Source organism: Phaenicophaeus curvirostris, chromosome 4 (assembly GCF_032191515.1).
Source record: "Phaenicophaeus curvirostris isolate KB17595 chromosome 4, BPBGC_Pcur_1.0, whole genome shotgun sequence".
NCBI lineage: Eukaryota > Metazoa > Chordata > Aves > Cuculiformes > Cuculidae > Phaenicophaeus > Phaenicophaeus curvirostris.
The window spans coordinates 52,607,283-52,631,265 of NC_091395.1; the positions used below are offsets into that span (position 1 = coordinate 52,607,283).

The 23,983-nt window shown below is 39.5% G+C and overlaps 1 protein-coding gene across 1 annotated transcript in view; it reads right to left on the reverse strand.

The window, feature by feature from the left end:
- GRXCR1 (glutaredoxin and cysteine rich domain containing 1) overlaps positions 1-23,504 on the reverse strand; it is a 36,826-nt gene extending 13,322 nt beyond the window's left edge. Inside the window, exon 1 of the mRNA XM_069854898.1 lies at positions 23,058-23,504. Within this exon, the coding sequence (XP_069710999.1) occupies positions 23,058-23,504 (447 nt within the window). The remainder of the gene's footprint in view (positions 1-23,057) is intronic.
- Between the last annotated feature and the right edge of the window lie 479 nt (positions 23,505-23,983).

Below are 23,983 nucleotides of genomic sequence, written 5' to 3' on the forward strand. Positions count from 1 at the left end.
ACCCGTGCCTTAAACACCTCCAGGGAAGGTGAATCAACCACCTCCCTGGGCAGCCTCTGACAGTGCCCAATGACCCTTTCTGTAAAGAATTTTTTCCTAATGTCCAGCCTAAACCTCCCCTGGCAGAGCTTGAGGCCATTCCCTCTTGTCCTGCCCCCTGTCACTTGGGAGAAGAGGCCAGCACCCTCCTCTCTACAACCTCTTTTCAGGTAGTTATAGAGATCAATGAGGTCTCCCCTCAGCCTCCTCTTCTCCAGGCTAAACAACCCCAGCTCTCTCAGCCGTTCCTCATAAGGCCTGTTCTCCAGCCCCTTCACCAGCTTCGTTGTTCTTCTCTGACTCGCTCCAGAGCCTCAACATCCTTCTTGTGGCGAGGTGCCCAGAACTGAACACAGTATTTGAGGAGCGGTCTCACCAGTGCCGAGTACAGAGGGAGAATAACCTCCCTGGACCTGCTGGTCACGGCGTTTCTGATCCAAGCCAAGATGCCATTGGCCTTCTTGGCCACCTGGGCACACTGCTGGCTCATGTTCAGTCGCTGTCAACCAACACCCCCAGGTCCCTCTCCTCCAGGCAGCTTTCTAGACAGACTTCTCCTAGTCTGTAGAACTGCACAGGGTTGTTGTGCCCCAAGTGCAGGACCCGGCATTTGGCCTTGTTAAACCTCATGCCATTGGACTCTGCCCAGCGGTCCAGCCTGTTCGGATCCCTTTGCAGAGCCTCCCGACCCTCCAGCAGATCGACACTTCCACCCAGCTTAGTGTCGTCTGCAAACTTGCTAAGGGTGCACTCGATGCCTTCATCCAGGTCGTTGATAAAGACATTGAACAGGGCTGGACCCAGCACTGAGCCCTGGGGAACCCTACTTGTAACTGGCCTCCAGCTGGATTTAATAGACTAAGAAGATGAGCAACAAAATGGAAGGATGCAGGGGACTGAAAAAGGGCTGAAAAGACAGAAATAGCTAAAAACAGATAATAAACCAAAAACCACAATATCAGGATACTGACAGAGTTATACAATATAAAGGTAGAAATGGAAACATGAAAAATGTGACCAAAAAAAGACAGACAGTGAAACAAAACAAAGTAAATGATAAAACAGAGAGATCACTGAAATATGACATCTTGAACCTTTTTAAATAGAAATCCTGGTAGCTAGTCTAAGGGCAATCAACAAATATATTACAGAATATACTCTCCGAGTTGTTTTCATGTTTTGGGGTATTTTTCTTTTAAATTGTATACTACTGAAGCTGCAGAAATATGAAATAATTGGGAATCATACTCCTAAAATATGTGTTTGATAATATACCTTCTCTGTATAAGAGCTGCCATGGCAATAATAACAGAATTCTCAGTAGCTCTGGAAATACAGCATAACAGTTACATGTTTCCATGGTGCTTCTGGAAGCCAGTTAAATATGTAAGCCATAAAACTCCCAGAGACACCTCTGGGTTCAGACCTTCCTCGCTCTTTCTTATCCCTCATTACCGGATCCAGATGCAACCAAAGTGTCAGCAAAAAGTTTGTGTTTCACTATTGGTCCCATAGCTGCCCTGGCCCTGACCAGTTGCCCAAGTCTGAGAAGTTATTACTCACACTCCCATTTGTGAGGGCAATTTGTAAAATTAATTACTGAACAATAACACTAGACTATTTCCCCAGCATACTTGTCGTGAACTGCTTTCCCAAGGCTATGGATTTTCTTTAATATCTTTTATGACATTTTTGTGTCTGCCTTGCCGACTTTGAGTGGCTCTTTATCTTTGGACTTAAACTCATGTGGATATTTTTGCAGCACAGCTAAGAGCTCGCCAAATTCAGAGCAGAGGAAGAGTTCCAAGCCAATACTTTCTGCTTGTGATATAAGGGCCAATGCTAGACCTTGGGGCATAAAGCGATTGCTCATAACATAGTAGTAACATTTTCCTTTTTAAAACCCTTTTACATGACCTGTCTGCAAGCAATTAAACAGATAAGCCTAGCAGTGAGAGGACTATCCCTCTCTCTTTCTGGATAGAAGGCATAAACACACACTTCAAGTTCACAGTGTGAAAAGAATAGTTATCTGCATTCTTATCCACATCTAATTTATTTCAATTGTGGCATCACCCGTAAGTTTAAACCTGGTTCATGTAAAGTACAAAGTAACAAATATATAAAGAAAAAAAAAAAAAGAAACCCAGCATCTATGCATTGTATGAACAACTGCATTCTAGCAAAAGCAGAATATTTCTTTGCTAAGATTAGTGAGCTGGTATAGTACATTGGTTGATAATGCCAACCTTTATCATGTAAGAGATTTTTAAAGGTTTTTACTACGTTAGGTCATAACATTCAACTAATGTTATTCATGCAGTAGGGAATTGCTTCTCTGACCTAAATCAATGGGTGATATGCCCTTCTCTGTCTCAGAGTATCATCTTTCAACATCTCAGAGTGTTCTACTGAAATACGCACCCGTTGGCTCTGTAATTAGATACTACCAGACTGGCAGAAGTATCTGCTGTCCACTAAGCTGGCTGAGGAAGGAATCTAGAGCACATTACAAACCCTGTGCCAAAGATGCTTCAGTGAGTAATTGCAGCATTCATGATCTCAAGAAAATGTTTCACAACAAGTGCTTAAGTATGTGTGTGCATGTGTATCTATATGTATGTATGCATACAAGCGCATACATACATATGTTTATATATGCCTACATATCTAAAAGCTTTGAAATAAGCTTCTTACTTCATAATTGGTATTAGACAGCTTATAGCTTCAGTTAGTATCAATAGCAGAGAGTCAAGAATTATGATCTAACACTAATTTTCTGACTACAATCTGGTTTGGACTTTTTATTTTCCAGTCAGAAACAGAAGGGGAAAAAACAGCTACAAATCTCTTGTTGAAGAAGTTCTGTAGAAAAAAAAACAAAACCAAAACAATTTAAACATTTTATTTCCGCATGATTCAAAAGCTTTTACTATTTTTTGAGTAAAATGCTGTCACCAAATTCGTTCATTTTTTTCTACATAACATTTCATCGAAACATACGTGTTTTGCAAGATGTATTTCATTTAATGAAAAGCATACTTTTCATCATGTCACTGTTTAGATGAAAATACGTGGCATTCTTTGAATGAGACAGCTGGAGACAGAAGGTCTTGTGTTCTAGTGAAAACTACAATATTTGCCATCACAACAACACATTACAATGCTAATGGAGTTGTGAACAAGTCTCTTCTGGCTGTCGTAGCTGATTGCCTGGTTCAAATAATGGCAAATTAATGGCATTTTTCAGGAAAAAATGGTTCACTGGCCAGAAGACCTTTTTCAACAAACAGACCTCATGGACCAAAGTAAATGCTTTAAATGTTTTACTTTGGTGGGTAAGAACTATTCACATATACAAGAGGAATTGCAAGTTGTCCTATAGCCATGGTGTGTTCTCTTGGTACAAAATCATATTCCCTTCCACTTCACTGTTTGCATTTCTAGCCCTTCATGGGCTCTCACACAAAGAACACACAGCTAAGAACATCACACACCTAAATTTACTTTAAGGACTCTCTTAAGCTTTTTATTACATTAAAGCTGTAGTGCTGCTTGCATTATCTTCAAGGATCTGGGATTATATCACTATTTGGGAAAATTCAGAACATGAAATTTATTACATTCAGAAAACTGCATTTTAGTAAAGTTCACTAGAATAAAGACTAGGTTTCTGCAACAGTGCAAGTTATATATATAATGTCAGCATGCACTGACCTTACAGGGACTAGAACTGTAGGACTTTGAGTCTGTGACCCCCTAGGACAGTGGAATGATATTACCAGTTGTCATCCTCATAACCATCAGCAAGCTGGGAAGGTCTATCAATATCAATTTGCAAGTAAGGACATCAAGACCTGCATTCCCAAGCAAGGTAGCCAGAGAGTCTGGGACAGTCCCAAATATAGATACTGATGTTGATTTTCCCAAGAAAGTGGTCAGGTTACTGTTTTTCTCACCTTTTAAAATAGCACAAATACTTACGTGCCTTTTTTCTGCCTGTATGCTGTCACTTGCCTACCCGACAAACAGCAGCCATAGGAATACATAAATGTTCAAAAGCCACATAGGAAAGCAGGCTCTTCTGCCAGATTGAGTGTCCCAATATAGGGACATTTTTTTCTGTTTCAGTTTCATACAGTTAGATAACTCTGAGGAGCTGGTCAGCTAGAAGAGAAGAGCTATGATCCAGCAAGCACCTGAATCCTTTGATCTTCTGACTTCTGGTCAAATGTCATTTCTCCTATCTACACACCCCCCACATACAGCTGATTGTAAAATAGAACAGCTTTAGTTCCTTAAGGTTAGCATCCTCAAAATTGTTTATCAGCTGCAGCATAACATAGGTATAGGATGTCATTGTAACTAAGGCATTTCTATAGCATATTTATCATAGAATCATAGAATGATTTGGGTTGGAAGGAACCTTAAGGATCATTGAATTCCAAGCCTAGTGCCATGGGCAGTGACATGTCCCACTAGATCAGGCCATTCAAGACCCCATCCAGCCTGACTCTGAACACCTCCAGGGATGGGGCACCCACAACTTCCTTGGGCAACCTGTGCCAGTGCCTCACCATACACCTTATGTCTAGTCTAAATCTGCCCCTCTCCAATTTATATGCATTGCCCCTAGTCCTGTCACTACATGTCTTTGTAAACAGTCCCTTCCCAGCTTTCTTGTAGCCCCTTCAGGTACTGGAAGGTTGCTATAAGGTCTCCTCAGAGCTTACTCTTCTCCAGGCTGAACAACCCCAACTCCCTCAGCCTATCCTAGTATGGGAAGTGTTCCAGCCCTCTGATCATCTTTGTAGCCCTCCTCTGGACCTGTTCCAATAGCTCCATATCCTCCCAGAACTGAGTATTGAGGATTTGAGAGTCGAAGAATAGAGAGTTGAGGATTCCAGAACTGGATACAATACTCCAGGTGAGATCTCATGACAGCAGAGTAGAGAGGCAGAATTACCTCCCTCAACCTGCTGGCCATGCTTCTTTTGATGCAGCCCAGGACACGGTTGGCCTTCTGGGCTGCAAGCACACATTGCCAGCTCCTGTCAAGATTCTCACCAACCAGCACCCCCAAATCCTTCTCTGCAGGGCTGCTCTCAATCACATCATCCTCCATCCTGTATTGAAACTGAGGATTGCCCTGACCCAGGTGTAGGACCTTGCACTTGGCCTTGTTGAACCTCATGAGTCTCACACAGGCCCATTTTCCAGCTTTTCCAGGTCCCTCTGGATGACATCCCCTCCTTCTGGTGTGGCAACTACACCACTCAGCTTGGTGCCACCTTCAGACTGGCTGAGAGTGCACTCAATCTCGCTGTCTGTATCATTGATGAAGATATTGAACAGCACTGCTCCCAGTACAGACCCCTGAAGATGTTGCTAGCCTTTCCATTCCTTAAATTATATACTATAACATCATATCCTTTTTTCTGCTACTGCAGGCTTTCCCACACGTCTTCTGGCACAGACACAGTGGATATCAAAGTGTTCTCGTTTCAAAGCAGAAAAATAGTTACAATACCACAGCAAAGGAGTACAGGGCATGACCCTACCTCTCCCTGCTCTCTGTAATGCTTTAACTATCAGCAGGTTCAGAAGGTACAAAGACTACAACTGAGCTCACCTCTCCATGTTGTTATTACCGTTTGTCCAGCACACTGCAGCCTGCTGTCAGGTGACCCAACCTCAGATAAGAGAACAGGTTACCTCCCTAGGGTTCATGGCCTCTGCTAGACCCTGATGCCCCCGTTTATGTAGACTTTGTAGAGCCTGCTACATGTGTGGCACTGACTCTGAAAAAAAAAAAGCAGCTCCTGTTCAACAAGGCACAGTGATGCTGTGGAAGCCAGCCAGGGCAAAATTCATTATGGTTTTCAAATTAATCAAAAGAAGATCCATATCTTTTCATGCCTAATTGGATTTTATTTATCAAACATTCAAAGTTCTATCAGTATTTTTCTTATTAGTTTATTTATGCCATTCTGCATATGATAGGAATAAATGAAACCTTTGAACATCAGATGAAAAAGATAATCCTGTGAGTAATTCTAACCTAGTCTGCCATTCTCCCAGGAAGAGGCAACACTGTGATATAATACTTGTTTCGCCCTTTTGTTTGCTAGGTCCTTATTTCTCTTCATATTTACCAATTTGACACCTCCTAGAAATTCTTCCCAGAGAAAAAAGAGAGTCACTGGTAAGATCCTTGGAAATATTACACAGGATTGTAAGTAAGGAGAAGCATTTCTTTATTGTGCAAGGACACTGCTCACAAAGACTGAAGGGGATGAATCAAGAGTTACTGAAAATAATTTTGCCCTCAGTGGTTTACACGAGGCACTAGAAGCTCTTTGGAAAAGGAGGGTCCAACAATCTCCTTTCACATTCTGCAGTTCTTTAAACTATTCCTACATTCAGCAAAAGAGGCCTGAAGCTAGGCAAGTTGTACCAAGACCATCTGTAACATTAATGAAGGTACTTGTGGTAGTCTGGCATAAGGAGCATAGGTTAAAACAGGTAATGGTTGAGCTGTTTACAAGAGTTGAGTGTTTCTTTCTTCTGTAGCTTACAGTCATCATCAAATTAGTAGATCTCACTTTTCTTTTTCCTTCCAAAAGAAATATGGTGACTTAAAAGAACTTGTAGGGTATTTTGGATCCCTGAAATATCTTATGCTGCATAGTCAGCACAGTAAAGTATTTTATAGCTGATAAAATATAAGCATTTAAAGGATCAAACCAAATCTCAGGAAAGCTTTAATTCTCATCCCTTTTTTTGGAGCAGCCAGTTGCAACTGTTCATGGAGAATAATAGAAGAAATTATTACAAAAGGAGTAATAATGGCCAAGATGTTGTCCTGGAAACAAAAGATATTGCAAAATTGCCAAAATATGGTTACTCTTTTTTAGTTTCCACCCAGAGCCCTCAAACATAATACGGGTGCATTGTGGAAAACCTTCAAATTATAAAATCCTCATCTAATACTGTTTATATCTTTTTTAACATAAGTGCCTAAAATGTTGCTTGTAAGTGAAATATAATTACAGTGTTGATTGACAAAATGCTATTACAATGTCCATCAAATGCAGCTGAAAAATCTTTCACAGATAATCCATGGTGGTAGTAAGAAACAAATCATGAATATTTCTTACTTAATTGAATTTATTTCATATTTTTCATTATTTAAAAAGCCTTCATTGTTGCAGAGATCTTTGTGATTCAATTTTCTTGTATCCTCCTCCTCTCTCATCAGCCTGTATTTTTCTAGACTAAGAAAAATACAATGTTAGGAAGCATAAAGCAATAAAATATTAGAGCCAGACAAATGGTACCACTGGTAAGTATTTTACAATTAGCCTGTATAAACTTTGAACTACGAATAACTTTGAATCTTCAACCACCAGTGCAAAGAAAATCTTTATAATTCCATCTATATCAGAAAAATCTGACTCATAATTCAGGACAATGTAATTTTCTTACCAGAACTAGCCAGACTGACTTCAGAAAATTTTTGTCAGCCAGCACAGTCAACATGCAAAAATAATATACGGTTATTTTTTAGGACAGACGGATTCAGTTATTTGCCATTTACAGCTGGAAACTCCCAGTGTCATTTTCAGACAGCAGTGAGAAAATACCTGAGCCTAGTTTCAGAAAGTTTCTGGTAACTTTCCCATTCATTTGCAAAGTGTGACTTTCTTTTTTTTTTCCCCCAGAAAAACAAACTCAGTTTTTTAGTGGGGAAATGCTGCTGTTTCTAAGTAGTTTTCACTTTTCATAGCTGTTCTATGGTACATTTAAAATGAACGCACTTAATAACTACCTTCACCTATACAGAACACAGCACGTAAACTTCAACCAACATCTGTCCTAGCAGTGGATTTTCTTTAGCAATGGGTTATTCCTTATTTCCTTTCTGTGCCTACTCTCCGTTGAAAGACTGATTGTGGTGTACCTGGCAACCAACCAGGAAAACAATTGTTTTCTACAGGTGCAGTGTTAGTAGGAGAGTTATAAGCTAGTTTTACTGATGTTTGATTATCTGTTGTGCTTGATAAATGGGTTTCAGCTGAATAGTCTGAGTGGCAATATAAACAATTTCTCTTTGTTTCATGTAATCATTGGATCAGGAAATTCAAACCTATACTTCTGCAAAATTGTGTTACAGTGTTACAGGAGATATAAGCTCTCAGATTTGCTTCTTGGGTTTTGGACAGCATAAGACAAATGCTAATTAGAAATGCTTAATAAATTTTTATACCACTTCTTAAGAAGTAGGCTATGCCAGTCATATACAGATGAGCAGCTAAATTCAGGAAAATTCAGTGGTAAACACTGAAAATATATTGCACACTTTGAATTCCCTTGTGATCACAACTGAAGTTCTGGTGGAAAATTATACTAGAGTTTGTTCTGCTGGCTAAAACAAAGTTTGCAAGAAAATTCACCATAGATTTGCTAAAAATACAGGTATTTTTATGTTGTAATAAAAAAATTAATGAAAGGATTATTCTTAATTCTGGTCACAAATAAGTGTTGCTGAAGCACAGTGTGAAAAACAACCTGTGTGCCCTCATTCATCTGGCTTTGCTAAACCTTCTGAATTAAAGCTACAGTTGAAAACTCATGTTGCCCTAGTCCATTTTTCTTTCTTTCTACTTCAGGGAACTGATCAGATTGCAGACTAAGCTTCCATTCCCCTTCAGTAAGCCTGATTGCTCTTCACCTGCTCTTCACCTCTCTTCCAGGTTAAAGTAATCTCTCAGGACCATTCAGTTTTCCCCACACCTCCAGGAGAGATTTGTACCTTCTCCAACACTGCCAGTACACAGAAGACTTTCTTCTCCTGCCTCTTGCTTTCTGTTTTCTTTTCTCAAGACAGAGTACTTCACTGCCACACTTGATGTTTCTGGCAACTATTGAGGGACTGGTTTAAGTGCAGCCCTTGTCTATTCTTAAGGTTTACGTAAGGTCAAAATTACAAGCCTGTGCTACAGGCAGGCTGCAAGAATGTCTAGGAGCTAAAGATTTCCACGGTGCCAGCTTGGAAGTAGCTGGTGCCTCCTTATCAAATTTCAGTAGTGCTGAGCATACAATGAATCAGCCAAAATGAGACAGAAGTCCACCAGAGGACTCATAACACAAAGCAGATGATAGACATCCCCAAATCAAACCTAAGAACATGTGCAATGAATTGAGTTTCTAGATTTCTGGGCATGTCTTACTCCCTGAAAGTATCACACATAATTTGTCCTTTCATATGAAGATCATCACCGTTTATTGCAGTAGAGCATGTATAATGCCTGCATTTCAGGTGAACTCTGCCTTTCTGATGCAAACTAGTGCCACAAGCTAAGCCAGGAAGAGGCTGATCCAGAATCTTAAGAGCTTAATATTGGTTGCAGTTCATGTATGGAACGTGAATCCTAGGCATCTCTTCCCTCTCTGGGAAGTTTGTTGAGAAATTCTGTGAATTCAAGTGAAGATATTTACCTAATTATCTTAACAAACAATGAAAATACAAGTTACTTAAAATAATTTCAGATGATCTCCACTGCCATCACATCAGCTTTTCAGGCTCCCAGATTACATTTCCAAACACTGACAGTCGTAGCTCTTCATTTCCCTCCGAGATTCCTCTATGAATTCAGATAGCAAGAAGCCTTCTCCAGCATCCCATGGATAAACTTCCCTTTTCTCCACAAGTATTCAATTTATCTCCTAGATTCCCTCTACAATATCAATGATCCCTTCATAGCCCTCTCTAGCCTACCCCTTATATTAACAGTCAGATTTTGCATTATTGCTACCTGAGATTTTCTGCAAACTGATTCCTACCCATTTTCTGCATCTGTAAAAGTCAACAAGAAGTAAGAGAACAGGCAAATTGTAAAGTTACTTTTACTCCTCCAGCATACCTTGCAAACCAAAACTAATTAAGGTAAGAGAGAAAAAAAAGTGTTTACTGCATGTCACCTGAAGAAATGCAGCCATGAGTAAATTAAAAATGTATGACTTGAACTGCATAGCATCTGCTTGCCTAAAGCTATACCTGTAAATAGAGTGGAAGACCACAGAACTGAAACAATGGATCACAGATGGGTCATGAAAAGACTGCTAATATTAATTATACAACTATAAGCAATGTGCAAGCCTTGGAAATCTGAGAATAAGTCTCTATTCTTAGAAGATTTGTCCTGAATTACACCATTTAATTTGCTATTGCTTAACAGTTATGAGTCACTACTTGGTGACAACAGTTATATGAAGGAATATGAAAAATAATTATTATTCAGCACTTGATCAGTGTTTATTTCACTTCTATCTTTTTATTGTTAGCAACAGGGATAAAAATATCAAGTAAAACAACAAACTTCAATAAAATGTAACTTTTTTCAAGTTTAAAAAATGCTTGATTTTTACATTTGTTTTTTCCGAGCCTTTCTGTTATCAGGTTCCACTTAGAACAAGAAGAAAGGCTCAAAATAAAAGAAGAAAGCATGTAGGTCAACTTGAAGGAGCTCTAATTAGCACTTTGGTCACTTCCCCAAAAAGACCTCTTAAATGTATCTAGACTTGCCTATATTTGGATGTATGGATGAAATAAATTAATAAAGGACTAGTTATTTTTCTTTCATCATTTTTCTTACTGTCAGTTCACATTTTAAGTTACTTTGGGGCTTGTTTTTTAATAATATGTGTAGGATTTTTCAAATATATTTAATTTTCTTGAGAGGGAATGTTTGTCCTGCTACTTGCTCAGACTGGTGATAAGTCTACTATTTACTTATGCACTATTTACCATAGAGCCACTCTGGATTATTAAAAAACTCACAATAAGTTTGTCTCAAACAGCACCCTTAGTTGTGGGGCCCAAATCCTATTTTCTCTTGTCATAAGCAGCTTTTACTTTTGCTTGTTATTTATCACACCATTCAAGATGCTTGAACTTATAGTTGCCTGTCCAGGGAGGATCATTGGGCAGCTTGTGTCCTATTTGAGAATAATCTGTAAGTAGGGATGGTTTTAGCAAGAAGTGAACTTGAGCAAGGCTTGCTGAGAGTGGGCAGATGAAGATGGAAGTGTTTGATATCTCACATCAAGTGGATAAGTTAGTGAACAACATAGCTCCAAGAGAGTCCTGGTTTGAGCACTCTGACCCCACCTGTTTCATCCAACAGAAAATTTCATACTGCAGAGAAACTGACTTGTGTTTATCTGCAGCAAATGACTGTCATGAAAATTACTATGCATACTCTGGCCCATTTTTTTTTTAACATGGCAGCAGCTTTGGAAAACCCTGTTTACTGTTCTGTGTTAGGCAGATGATGTTTAATATAAAGAAAGGAGAAGGTTGCTATCTCTTCCCTCTTCCTCTTTTCTCCTCTCTTTCACTAGTCCCTTAATTATTCTTTCTAAAATATTCCATTGGTATATATAGACTGCTAGAGAGACTGATAGATGCTAATAACAACTTAGCAATAATATATACATACATGGATCTCTAACTCAGTCATTTTATATTTACACATAGCCAGGTGTGGTTTTCTCATACAATTATCCTCTTTATAGTGTCCAAACATCAATTACAGTTTGGTTAATTTGAATGCATTAGCGGTCTATTAAAGTGAATTCTAGTCTGTTGAGCTTCTTACAAATATGATTCATCATATTTCTGACTGGAGAATAAAATGGTTAGCTTGTGAGATCCTGCTTGTGATACCACCAGGCTCTGCTCTGTGTGCTGAATGGATGTTTTTCCAAGATTTACTTTCAATATGCCGAGATACGATAACAATCATAGAATCATAGAATAACCAGGTCGGAAGAGACCCACCGGATCATCGAGTCCAACCATTCCTATCAAACACTAAACCATGCCCCTCAGCACCTCGTCCACCTGTGCCTTAAACACCTCCAGGGAAGGTGAATCAACCACCTCCCTGGGCAGCCTCTGACAGTGCCCAATGACCCTTTCTGTGAAGAATTTTTTCCTAATGTCCAGCCTAAACCTCCCCTGGCAGAGCTTGAGGCCATCCCTCTTGTCCTGTCCCCTGTCACTTGGGAGAAGAGGCCAGCACCCTCCTCTCTACAGGTAGTTGTAGAGAGCAATGAGGTCTCCCCTCAGCCTCCTCTTCTCCAGGCTAAACAACCCCAGCTCTCTCAGCCGCTCCTCATAAGGCCTGTTCTCCAGCCCCTGTAGCATAAGAGTCAGTGGCTTCTTTCTTATTTGCACTAGTGCTGCAAGTGGTGATTTTCATAGTGTTAAAGACAAACAAGAAGCAAAAGCCAGCATTCAGGAAAGCTCTTATCAGCTAGACTCAGTTTAGTTGAAGATTTACTGCGTTTTCTTTGGCAGATGTTCCAGCCTTTCATCATGGATTAATTACACCACAAAGTCAGTCTGTCTTATACACTAGAACTACACTTCTCACTCTGAAAAAAACTAAGAAAGGTAATAGCATAAATGAAATAAGATGGAGTTCTCAACTACAACTGGTAGCAGAGAAAATTTAAAATCACAATCCATTCTTCACGATTTACATTCCTAAACAATAAAATCAGGGAAAAGAGTTAATCAAAGCCTGGGTTTGGTTTGGGATGCATCCTGGAGTTTTCATGTTTGGCAGATAACAAGGTTTCTGTCAAAAGTTATTTTATCTTTTACTGTATTCCCGTGAATGGAAGCTGGAATATTGGCTTATAAAAGTGCCCTTCCACCCCACTGTTTCTCACTTGTGGATCCACAAGAACGTCATGCACCAAGCGGGTTTGCTAAAGGCTTGATCACCCAGCAGATCACCCAGCAGATCACCTAGCTGCCATGGCAAACTTTTATACAGACAGCTTTAATTGAACAGAATCTGTTACCTGAACAAGTCATTTAGAAACTGCTATCTCTTTTAAATCTTCATGACACCTTAAGTTTAGACTTGGATGGACTGAGAATGTGGTTACATTTTCGGATCATGGTGGGATTTGGAGCAACAACTGAACTTATCCACTGCATGTTTGGGAATTTGATTGAAAGCATCTGCCAACACCTGGAAAGGAATGTCCTCAAGATGTAGATTAAGACCTGCAATAGGTGGGAGGAACTCCAACAATAATGCTTAAAGGTCTCATCTTTCACTATCAGTCTAATGCAATTCTCCACTTGAATAGCAATGAAATGCTTCACAGTTGCCTGTGGGGCAAGGAGGGACACTCCTTTGCATTTAAATTTAGTAAACCAAGAACAGGACATGAGCAGATGGGCAGGAAGAGATCTGGTTTTCTTTAAAAAGTTGTAACTTCAGTTGCAGGTTTAGAAACTGACTGCTCTCTGTCTTACAGGAGTTACAAGGGCAAATAGATTTTTCTTGAATAGTAGTGTATGACTGCTGACAATTCTTCATATTTTTGAAACTTGCTAGACAATTAGCAACCAGTAGTATTCCAAACAAAGCTATCAAGATTCAATATTTCCTTGCCTTTGCACCAGCATTGACAGATTTGTCACTGCAGAATACAACACATGTAGTTATGAACATGTGTAGAAATTGGCCGGCAATTTTTTCCATATTTCTTTGTGAGAAGTGAGGAAAGAACAAGTTTGTGTGCGGTATTTCTGTGGTATAGAAGGTGTGCTCCTCTGACATTGTTGATGGATGGTGTCTCCAAATATAGTTTCAAAGCAGAATTGTACTAAAGTTGTTAAAATGCTTTAAACAATTCATACTAGAAATGAATGATGGGTTTTCTGACTTCTTTCTTGCCATGTGCGAAATGAGTCTCTACCTCACTGATTCCAGCTGCTCATCTGTGACTATTTCTGTTGCTTTCTTTGATAGAGGCTGTAGAGTTGTGCTGTGGCAGCCTCTCTGCAACGCCACTACTGTTTAAAACAAAACCACAAGACTTTCTGTTTAGATGGGGAGCTGTATTTTTCCATCTCCTTTTCAAAATCAACAGGCTGGGATGTTGTCCTAATTATTATTTAGCTTAAAGGTTTTGGAAGAATTTAGTGAGATTTGAGTTTCGTGATTTGTACTACCTCATACTGGATGTTGCAGCAATGAGGAAGGTTTTCGTGCATGAAAGCCATATCCTTTACTCTCCAGCTGCAAATTCTATTCTGAAGCACGTTTCCTTGCACTTAAGCTACAAAACTATGATGCTGTCAGACACTGCAGTAAGAGATTAAAGCTCCAGACAAAAACAAGCATTATCTCTTTGGCCACTTCTTTCTTTCAGGCTGTTAATCATGTGCTTGGCGTTGGTGTAGTGTGTAATAAACTGTCAACACTACTAGACAAATGTCAGAGCAGGCTGCTGACAGACCAGAGCATTCTAGTAAGCATAATAAACACGAGTGCATTTTTTCTTTCTAAGAGAAGTAAATAGTCCTTAATGACACCTACATGCCACTGATAATAAATTAGCAGCAGGTAACTCTTGAAACAAGGTTTTGGTCAACTGCTAAAATACATTTCTGGGTCATTGTAACACAATACCTATATGCTTCGTGTACATTTATATTTATCTAGCTTATGTAAGCTTACTAGCCTAAGTATTTGCAAACCCTAGTTCAGAACTGAAACAGTTCTAGGATCTCTAAACTAAATGGAATTATAATGCAATTAACTTGTTAAGAAAGTATTTTTGCTAATACCTTCTATGGCCTGAAATCAAAAGCATTAGTACATGCCTGAATGATCATAATAGTACTCTCTTTCAAGCCATTATGAAGTAGCATGAACCATTTTCCATGCTAATTCAAAGGCTGAGCACCTTATTGAGCAGTTCTACAAAGGGACATTATGTAAGAGTTGCAGAGCAGTACATGGGCTTGAACCCAGTGTTCGTTTAGCATTCCAGGTCATCTACCAGACAGATAATAAAAAGTAAGAGAATGGCAAATGTGTATGGGATTTACTCCTAATACTGTCTCATTTTATGACTACTTTCAGCTCAGAGAATTTCCTGAGGCCAGTATGATTTAGAATCCTACTTAGTACAACCAGGAGGCATATTTTTCTGTTTGACATTCATATGCATTGCCTCAGAACAAGTACACTGTTTCTTTCTTTAATAAAGAAAGAAAATGTGTTTTTAAAAGCAAAGAGAAAGGATGAAATAAAGTTGCAGAACATGGTTATTTGCAGCCTTTTGTGTCTTGGCTACCTGAATTCAATATCAACTCTAGCTCTAGTCCCTAACAAGCAAGTCACAGGCTACAATGTTTTTTAGGATATCTGCATGCTGAAGTGATGCTTCACTATAGTTCTTAAGAGTGAGAAAGAAAGAAATGGAAATTAAGCATGATGCTGTAGCACAACATTATTTGGTGTGGTGAGTTGAGAGGCATGTTCCACTCCTGCTACAGCATCTTATTCATGCTGTCTTGTGACTGTCTAATTCAAAGTACAACTCCCACAACTGTCTCCTGCAAGCACGATTTGTAACAAAGCATCATCTGCTTATGTACAGCTTGTGTAGGATCTGACCCACTAGGCATACTCAGAGGACACCTGCTGCATCAAGTCCTGCAGGTGAGACAGGCAAAGGAACGTCTATTTTGTGGTTTGCATTTCACATGAGTAGGAGATAACTGTCATGATCTTGTCAATAGTTAGATGCTGGGGCACATGGCCAAGGCAGATAATTAGTCAAATTGTCATTAATAAAAGGCTTTTACTGCCTTTGAGACAAGTTGACACCAAAGAGGAAAATCACAGTTTTGGAGCTTGATGTCGATGCTCTTCTTCAGAAGCTTACAGGTTTTTTGAATCTATACCTATAGTCTTGATTCACTTTACTACTCCATATTCCGTATATACATATTTACTGCAGTATTACCATAGCTTCTTTGCTATGCCCTTTGTCATGCAAAAGATAAGACCGGGGCACGAGGCCTATTAATATATCACTCTGGGTAAGTACCCACATTGTACAGTCTTCAGAGAGGTAACTAATTCTGTTCTCCCTCACAGCTCAGGGCAGCAGGTCAGCATTTTTATGTGGGCTGTGCTATCTGCCTGGCCCATAGACACTTGAACCCTAGCTGGGGTAATCTTGACACAACTCTAGTCAGCACCACTCAGTTGTTAGAAGCTATTTTCTGTCAGCAGAAGAAAGAAGGTGCTAATGAAGTGCAAAATTACCCTTTTCTCACTGCTGTTTCCACTCTGCATCCACCAGAGTTTAGTTATCCTTTATACTCTGATGCCTTTCACAGACCCTTGTTATGAATTGTGTCAGTTCAGCTTCTGCCTCAGGGAAGACTGGTGTGCACAGATTCAAAACTGCACTGTTGATGCCACTAAGGCCTGAAGTCTCCTGCAAAATGCATAAAGGTCAGTTCTCACCTGTTTTGTATTTTATATAGTCATTGCCTACGTTAAGGTGATAAAAATATTGCAGCCAGTGAGGAAATATTAATTAATGCAGGGTCATAATAATTTTCACTCACCTGCAGATATGTGATTCAACAAACAGTTGGAGTACCTGCTTATTATATCCTATGAAGGAGAAAGATTTGTAAAGACAGAGCAGAAATATTTATTGTCCCAGGGCTTGCCTCTGCTTAGACCCATACACTGCACCTGAAAGTCTCAAGAACAGTTCCTCATTTATAGATTCTATACAAGGACCAAGACATATCAGAGCAAGGATAATTTTGAGACCATACAGTGCTGGATACAGACACACATACACCTGTCCAACCAGGTGGACTGATGTCCAGCATATTTTGATCACACTGCAAGCATAGAAGTGTAGCATTTTTTCAATTTAATTATTGACTCAGTCTTGAGGAAGCAGTAAGTTTAACCATGGTTTCATTGCTAAACTTCCCTATCTTCAATGCGTTGAAAAGTCAAGACATCTAATACTCACATTTTTTAAAAATTAGATTAGTAAGTTTTTTTAACTCAAAGCTTGTGCATAACTTTCAGAGTTTTAGATAGTTTAAAGCCTATTTACTGATAAAGTCTGTGTCAGATATGAATTTCAAGTCCAATAGCAGCAAATCCTAAAATATCGTGAACAGTGTCTGTCTGGGCTCAGTGCTTTACCATTGAATATGTGAACAATAAATACTGATATCTTAAGTACTTATCAACCCCAGGCTCTAGCTAAAAGCTCACAGACTTGAATGTTTTCCCTTTTAAATCAGTGTGGCTATTCGGTCACCAGCTCTGGAGACTACCTGTTTTACCTGTGATTTCATCAGCTGAATCACTGTCCCATGAACTGTGTTTACAGATCAAAACACTTAGGAAATGTGCAAGGGAAGTGGTAAATGGACACTATGTCCATTCCAGTGGTGATCCAGTTGTCCTTCCAACATAGAATTTTTTTCTGTAACAAACAGAAACCTACTTTTCATAATCACTTGATCCTCTGTGTCATTACATTTTTTCTTATTTTTCAGTGGAGGGGCTTAGGCATGACACAGTGTGATGCTGTTCAATAATTAGTTTTCAAGGCCTGTTAACACTATGAACATGCACTGGAACTTTATATTTCAGAGCAGGTACATGCAGCTCACTGGGGTTTATCTCCACCCATATAAATGGCATTCCTGTATCAAATGCTACAGCTTTAGTTTATCAGCACATTTCCCTAACATCGCTACTAGTAGACACAAGTAATCCTGTACATCTTTCCCTTTTGCAGGATGTGCCTATTGGGGAGTCACAGGGTAGTGTGTTTGGATGAGAATGTGAAGAAAAGTTTAGGAGACCTTTTACAGTCTTAGTCCAGTCCAGGCAGAGGTCTTTGAGCTCTGAGTTCAATGATGTTGGAGTGTCAGCACTGATCATCTGCCAAAGAAGTGAGGGGATGGAGTGGCATATAATATGCCACCTATCCTAAAACCTTTGCTTGTAATATTGCACCAGAAACTTTTCTTAACAGCACTTCACAGCATATGCTTTCTTTGGAAAATAGTTGGTTTTGCTGCTGTCTTTAATTTTATTTTCTCTATGGTATTAGATAACACTACTGTTTGTAGGCTCTGCATGTCCTGCTGTGTATTCTTTATTCTAGGTCACCTGAAAGTAAAGAAAGATGGAAGTGAACTTAACCACACCAGAAGTTCTCCTTTCTCTTAACAAACTTCCACCTGATTCTTAACTCTTTTCCATCTCTCCCTCTAAACATTAATAAGCTAATTGTTTACTAGGCTGAATATTGAGTTTTACTTTGCAACCTTAAATGTTAACTCTACCTAAGATACTGTGCTGGAAAATATCCTGAAGACCAATTACATTATGTCTGACTCTTCACCCGTATCCCCTCTGATGCAATGTTCACAAAGGCATTAATCAGGTTTGTTAAGCAGCCCTACCCTTTCAAAACAGACGTCAGCAGGTCCTGCCTAAGAATGAGCTCTGTAGCTAATTTAGCAGAAGGTGAGCATTCAGAGGAGGATGAAAAGATAGTGTTGAGTGTGTAAGTGGAGGAAATGAAGGAAAGTACTGACGCTGAAACAGTGGAAATGAGGTAAGACCTGTGTAAAACCTTTGTCTCAGCTCCATTATGTTGAATATTGGGATGGAAACTTGGTCTGGCATGAAATGATGGAAAAATGTTCTGGCACCACTTAGCAATATATTAGACAACCCAAGGATTTTTGCTGTGTCACCTGGAAGCCATCATAGGGATGTTCTAGTCATAAAAATCAGTCATGAAGAGAATTGCATTTATTTCAGGGAAACAAGAACCATTTCTCTACTACTTTCTACGGGAAAATACAGGAAATACTCATACCCATTCACATTTTAACAGTATTCTAAGTATTATAAAAATTCTAGTAATGGAATGGAATAAGTCTACAATTACTCTGGATGTGCAGAAAAGGAGCTTCTGTTCCTGATGTAAGTAGCAGGTCACGTCCCCAGCTCTGGAGCTGTCAACACTGTCAGCTTCAGTGTTTCAGCAAGAGATAATTTCAATTATATCAAGGAGGTACACAAACAGGGAAACAGGGAGCTCCGGTTCATTCCTGTTATTCAGGCTTTTGAGTAGTAGACATTTCTCACAAATAACATATTTCTGACTGTCGGTCCTGTAGGAGGCCACCCCTCCCATTCCAGGTTAAGTGCTGATGGAGGCTGCATTGACCATCCCTGACCTCCACTGATGACCACCCACTGGCCTCCCGTCTTCCCTGCCAGTGGGACTGGGAAGGTGTTGCCAGAGCAACACTCTCATATACACACACACCTCCCCACTCCCCATACCCGCCTCGTGCCCTCCTCCAGGATGCTTTGTCAATGCTCTCCTTGTAGCATCCACCCCTGGGAGGGAAAGCCTGGAGTGGTTGCTATGGAAACCATGTTTCCATGAGGCATCAATAAGGCTGGTTTCTTCCCTGCCTTTCTGCCTGCAAAATGTTGTGCCATGAAGCTGAGATAACCACGAGACACGCGTTGCTCTGTCCCACTCCATCCCCACGGCCATGCCAGCCCCAGATCTCACCAGGCTCACAGCAGCTTCACCAGCTTTGCAGGGCCAGCCTGACAGGAGAACATTTACTGTCACAGTCTTGCAGCTCATGTCCAGGGGCACAGTCAGTCAGCAGGCAGTCTAATACAAGCGACTGAGTTTCTCTTCACAGGGAATGGTAGAAATGGGAAGTTGTGTTGATGATGGAATTGCTCAGTGCATGGATGTGGGAAGATGTAGCAGGGGATGCATATCTACTTGGCAATAGATATATATTCTCAGACCAGGCTTGTGTCATGCAACAACCACAAAATGCACCTTTTCCTCTAGAAATACTTCCTGTATTACAGTACTCTATTCACGTTCCCAAAAACTCCAGAAGGTGTGGGTTTTTTTCAGATGAGTCTGTTGTGGGAAGAAACTGTCTGAACCAATTTGGTGGAAAGGCTGTAGCTAGAAAATGTGGAAAAAACATTCAAAAACCCAAATATTCCACAGAACATTAAATTACACAGAAGTGCTTTTAGTACAGATATCTGAATAGGAATCATCAAAGGTCTTGACTGCACAACTTAAAGCCCAGTGAATGAATCCCTGCTTAACCCTAGAATATCTGAGCAAAGTGGTTTATTTTAAAGGATCTCTGTTCCACCATAGGAATCATCTGGGGATTTGGCAACAGGATAGCAGAGGAATTTGCAGATATAGTCTGAAGAATCAGAATGTTGGCACTGCCTAGGATTTCAGATTGCCAACAGTTCCTGTGTATGGTCTAAGTGTGTACAAATACCTGCGTTGAGTCTGAGACATATATAACATGGTCATCTGCTGTTGAATCATCAAAGGGCCAGAGATGGCCTCTTCTCAGGGATAAAGGACTTCATATACATCTTAGATATTGTTATACATCTACAATTGCTTACCTAAGAGATGCAAAACATGTAACTGCAGATGAACTCACATAGAATCACAGAATCGTTTAGGTTGGAAAAGACCTTTAAGGCCATTGAGTCCAATGATTAACCTAGTACTAAACCATATTCCTAAGTGCCACATTTACACATCTTTTAAATACCTCCAGGGATGGTCACTCACCTACTAATCAAGGTAGGGACTTACAAAACTGTCCAGATCGAAGACTTTGAGTTAATTCTTCAAATAAAGGCATATTTCTATCTTACTGTATCTTTGAATGCAGAATTTCTGTTCTCTAAGTGATATTACTGTGGAATTAATTGACTGGAACATACCTACAGAAAACTAGAAATCATCCTCTAATCTTACCCTAACATCATTATTCCATTTGTAATTGGATGGATTTCAATCATATTTCACATCCAGATCAAACAGTTCCAAATCAGTCTCAAACCCAGCCTATGTACTTTGCTCTCCTCTGTGCTCATCATGTGGCATAGAAAATTGTCTCACAGTATGACAAAAGATCATTCTACACAAACAATCATTCTACACTAGATTTCAAACTTTACCTCTAAGGAAACAGAAACTTGTTGGCATAGAAACCTCAAATCATGACAGTTTCTGTATTAATGAATATATATCTTTGATACAGTAGATGTTTAAGGTAAGAATATACAGTTATTTCTCAAAATCAGTCTTCTAGAACCGCCTAAGCAGAAGCTGCTCAGTTCCCCATATATTTTCCTCATCCATTTTCAAAACAAGCCTATTATTTTGGACTTTGCAATGCCTGTAACGGTTATGAACTGTATGAAAAACTTTTATTTTCACCTGATAATTTAATTTTTCCACTTTCTTCTGCTGTAAAATACAAGACCCTTGTCACTTTTAAACGATTAATTATTTTACTGGTTTTAATTATGGTTTTCTGTGGTAGAATTGGCCACATATTTTCTGAAGTTATCAGAGGATGCCTCAAGCCTTCTTTTCTTCCAGCAAAACACTGTATGGAAATAGTGCCGGTCCTAGCTATAACTCTGCTAGGAATGAAAGAAACCTCATTGCAATCTAAGTATGTTGATTTCTGTCCATGAATCTTTCCTGAAGTACTCCTAGCCTAAAACTGGAGACAGAAATAGCAAGATGACAGGTCCACTAATTAAGGTAAGTATGTCTTCAGATGCATCCCATTATTTAGGTAGTTCACATTTCTTAGCTTGGTGTCACTGATGCAGCAAAAGGAAGGTTTTAGGAGGAAATGAGACTAGAGAGGTGAAATGGTTTGAAGCACGTAGCAAAACAAACACAGAACAATATTTGGAATAAAGGTTGGAGAACACTCCAGACATGCCCCAGTTAACACTTCCTAACTCACTTCTACTCAGAAAAAGTAAGTTTGTTTCAAATTTTATTGGAGTAGGGAAAACAGGGACAAACTGCTTACTGAGTGGCTTGAAAGCAAGCAAAATATTTGAGTGGTATGTGACATAAAGAACAAAATTGAACAGGCAATTAAACTTCGAAATATTCATCTTCCATGGGAACATTGGTGTTAACAAAAAGACTGTAATAACTTAGGTATGACACAGAGTATAAATTCATATTCAGAAGCAAGAGAATGTTAACCTATAGTCATCTAAACATATGATGAAACTACTGAGCTTCAATGCAAGAAATAAATAACTTTCAGAAAATTTATTTTCAATACACAAGAACAGTTGCTACTAATATCAAATTCCCTGTGCTTTAAAACCACTTAAATGCTTTTAAAACAATGCTTTGAAGCCAATTATAGATTAATTTATGTGATGCTTTGAAGCCAATTATAGGTTAATTTATGTGGCGTTTATACTTCTGGATTATAAAAGCCTTCATAAAGGGTTTGGTTGCATACGTGTTTCTCTGTTGTTTGAACATTAATGATTTAAAGATTTAAATAACGTATATATACACATCATATATACATGAATGACATTTTTTAGAAATTTTATCTTCATTTGTCTAAGGCCTGTATTTCTCTGCCCAAGACATCAGTGTGGCATATACTTTTTCAAATACAGATATTCTGCTCCTTCTACAAAATAAATGGAAAACAGACATTAATAAAAGAGATCTCTGACTAAGATTTCATCCCTGTGAAACTTTCATGTGGGAAAACCGTCATTGCTGCCATCCTGCATCTAATTTGATCTGCTTTGCAGATTAAGCACATTGGAATTTGCAAGTATACATATTTACATGCAGGGAACAGTAGATAACATTGTAAACTCATTAGAACTAATATAACAGAAGTGGAAACATGACATGTCCCTGTACAGCAGATCTGCACAGATCTCCAACAAAGCACCAGTTAATTCCACTGCTACATTTTTTTCCTGGTCCAAACATGGGTAGCACAACATATTCATTTCTAGTCAGCAAATTTTAAGTCAACTTTGAAAGAAAAATTTCACTGTTAATTTGGAGTGGGGAGCTGGAGCGTTCCATAAACAGCAATGAACCCCTTCTGAGCAACCAGAGCAAATGGACAGCAATGGGAATGAGGCAGAATACTGGTAAATCTTAAATGAGAGAGAGTTGGACAAAGAGAAAGAATAATGTGGTGAGTTAAAAGTGACAGACATGGGGCTTATAGCTAGCAGGACTGTATCACTTACCTGAAATACTTTTGCCAGATTGTCAAACAGGGCTTGGCCAGCGCTGACTTTATGCTTGACTCCCCTGACTGTGCCGTTTTTGCTGAGGATGTTGACTCGCTTTCTACCAAACCCCCTCTCTTTAGTGGCTCTAACTAAAATAAGCAAGTCATCCTGCTCATTCTCGTGTTCATCGCACTCAGACCCTACATGTCCATTCGGCTGCCCGTCCACTTCGCTCAGCCGGCTAGTTTGGTCGGTCTCTGAGCTACTGGTATACTCGGAGTCCAGAGAGTCAGCAGCCTCTCCATCGGCATACACCTCCTTCAGCACCCTCCCGCTGTGCGAGGATGCAACGCGGAATCGAACCTTCCTCGACAGCCTCTCGCTGTCTGCCTTCATCTCACTTTTAAACATCGCTTCTTCCATTGATATAAGCAGTTTGCATTGTTCCAGTGTCGTGCCCATTGCATTTGCCAGTTTGTCACACTTCACAACAATATCAGTGCTGTTTTCTGTTGACAGGGGTTCTCATATTAAACTAGAGAAGGTTCCCAAGAAGCCACACTGCCATTCTGCAGTTAATAATGGATGTGTTTGTGCTATGGTTACCTTTAAACTAAAACCCGTAAAATGATCTCATTAATGAAATATTTAAAAGCTATTGTGTACTTTCTTGCACTAAGGAAGAAACCAAGAAAGGGAGAAAATATATGCACTGATGAAAGTCAAAATTGAAAACCACATATGATAAACCCAGTTTTTAACAAGATCTGCAGAGTCAATACTGTTTATGAACATTATACCTGAGGGGAAAACTGTGAAATTCAGCACTGGAGTCAATGATGGGCACGTTTCTTTCACCAAAACACTTAATAACCCTAACAGTCAGATTTTATTCACCAAAGTTTGTTTTTTATGTAAGCTTACAGAGATTGGGCAGGGAG